Source organism: Perkinsus marinus (genome assembly GCF_000006405.1).
Source record: "Perkinsus marinus ATCC 50983 genomic scaffold scf_1104296935302, whole genome shotgun sequence".
Classification (NCBI taxonomy): Eukaryota; Perkinsozoa; order Perkinsida; family Perkinsidae; genus Perkinsus; species Perkinsus marinus.
This window is the reverse complement of record NW_003214508.1, coordinates 362,597-364,921: the sequence shown is the minus strand read 5'-3', so window position 1 is coordinate 364,921 and position 2,325 is coordinate 362,597. Positions and strand designations below refer to the sequence as shown.

General features: G+C 49.7%; 1 protein-coding gene across 1 annotated transcript in view; it reads right to left on the bottom strand.

The window, feature by feature from the left end:
* Positions 1-1,203, bottom strand: part of Pmar_PMAR003388 (iron-dependent superoxide dismutase, putative) — a gene marked incomplete at both ends in the record, with an annotated part of 3,356 nt that extends 2,153 nt beyond the window's left edge. The window contains 9 exons of the mRNA XM_002784088.1: positions 89-148; positions 200-295; positions 343-486; positions 541-585; positions 629-696; positions 742-884; positions 929-972; positions 1,022-1,077; positions 1,122-1,203. Coding sequence (XP_002784134.1) covers positions 89-148; positions 200-295; positions 343-486; positions 541-585; positions 629-696; positions 742-884; positions 929-972; positions 1,022-1,077; positions 1,122-1,203 — 738 coding nt within the window. The remainder of the gene's footprint in view (positions 1-88; positions 149-199; positions 296-342; positions 487-540; positions 586-628; positions 697-741; positions 885-928; positions 973-1,021; positions 1,078-1,121) is intronic.
* Positions 1,204-2,325: the final 1,122 nt, after the last annotated feature.

The window sequence follows — 2,325 nt, the reverse complement described above, 5'->3', positions numbered from 1 at the left end:
ATGGGCACAGACAAATATACCAGAGTGCTTTGGCAAGGATACACAGCAATCTTAGATGGATGCCCTTCTGGGCCTCAAAAGTGATTACCTGGGGTTCGCGGTTCCTGAACTCAGTCTGAGAGCTCAGCACCTTTTCCTCAAGGAAGTTCTGAAACGATAGGTGAACAAAAAATCTCAAAGCCAAAAAAACACACCGTACCATCCCCGTTGGTGCCTCCATGGGCCGCGTAGACTGCAGGTTACTGGTTGGAAGCTCCCCTTCGAGTGTGAGGCAGAGGTTATCCAACTCGGTCATCTAACACGTTCCGAATTGGGGCATACCCCGAGGGTCACTGAGGTCACCAGGGTTGAATCGTCATCACCATCGAGTGCAGCTCGAAGCTCTCTTGTAGGAGCGAAATCATCAGCATCAATGGTCTCCACTAATTGGCGTAGCCTCTTCCTGGCTCGGATTGGATCTTGGAGACATCCATTGGATTCATGCTTCTAAAAGGTCGGCTAATAGATCTCAGTTAGTCCCATGAGCTACAATAGGCTCACCCCGGCGACCTCGCTACTCTGCTCGCCATATCCTTCGGAAGCAGTCTGAAACATCACAGTCGCACTTGCTGTACTCGTCCTAACCCACCTGTCGCCTGAGCTCATCCGCGACCTCGCGTAGTTCATTGAGCTTGGATCCCAACTGGCTTCGACAACCTAAAACAAGCATTCCATCACTCTGATGACCTCAAGAGAGCCCACGCTTCTTAGTCTCGTCACGTTGTCGTCTGAGACGGTCTCGGAAGTTCCCTATCCCGGCCACCTCGTTGACGGCATCAAACACTCGACGTCTAGCGCCACGCTTCGCATTCCGTGTAATTCTAGAGCTGACATTTCTGATAAATCTGAAGAGCAAACAAAGCGCATGCTATAAATATCTTGAGCTCACTGCAATGAATTAGTTGACAGGGCTCCCTCGTCATAATTATGGACCTATATAAAGAAGAAGCCGGAATGCTTTCCCTGGTGCTTTCTCACTCACCTCTTGCATGTCGCCGTTCCTGGAACGGAGATCTGCAGTGGGGTCCTCCAGACGGTCTGAGACACAAAAGCTCATGCAGTCCAATCCGCAAGCGACTCACCCTTCCTATAATGGAAGACGCTGGGAGATGCCTGTCGGAGCTCCATGGAGGGAAGGGCACTCTCGGATTCGAGACTCGTCATGGCTAGAGAGCATTCCACTAAGAGCCGTCTCATGTCAGCTATGGCAGGCACGCAACTTCATCGAGGTGAACAGGGCGAGGGTGATACAAGTAGCGACTGTAATGCTAGGAACTACGATGAAACGAGCGGCTGATACTCCTCATTCCGCCGGGCACGCTGGTCCAAAACGACAAGTCACCGTGTAGACCGGCATAAGCAAGCCGATGGTATACGCCAGATACCGACGCACGACTGGCTCCGTAAGGACTGTACACGGTCGTTGTAACTGTGGAAGCGACTGTACCATCGACGCGTTGCTGAAGATGCCACAAGGGAGTGGCGAACATTGACGGCCGAGCTTGATACTGGAGGTTCCAACTACGAAATACTTGCCTCAGCTGGGCGTACTTGGCCAGACTCAGTCGATATATCGATATGGATACATGGCGATTTGAGAAGTTTTAACGTCAGAGTATATCTTCCCGTTTCAGATTCGTCCGTCCAAGCTCGCCCACCAAGAAGAAATAGGTTATTGTGCTCAGTAGACTCTTTCTGAGCTTCTAGAGTATACCTAAGAATGGATTCCAAGGTAAAACTCGATATTGGGATCGCTCTTTAAACTCAGGAGATGTCTATTGAACGCTGCGTTCTGTACGGAACATGCCCGCTCACTTCTCAAACTTGCACGGGAAAAGGTGTAGAACTTTTAAAGTCGGCAGCGAAAATTATCAACTGCAGTTTCAAAATTGGAAAAAAAGAACTCTCGGTTGTCTCCAAAGAATACCATCCGTAACAGATACGATAGCGGCACGGGCTACGGCAATGGCAGAAACCCAAATGGAGGGATTCGCAGAAATGCGTCCTCAAACAGCTGGGTATCTGCAAGTTGGGCCGAAATCAATCATGTCTGAGCTCACACTGCCGTAATGATGCGAGGTACGCGCTGTCATCATCATGGGCGTTTCTGAAGCCTCGCTTAAACTACACTCAAACTGTTTTCGAACTCATTGGATATAAAAAACTCTATTACCAACTACGGGAACTCTCTATCAACGAAGACGAGGTAAACGAACGCTCGAAATGACCATGACAGCCACTGTTTCCAATTGGATGGTCTATTTATCCTTCGCTCGGCTGTCGTCG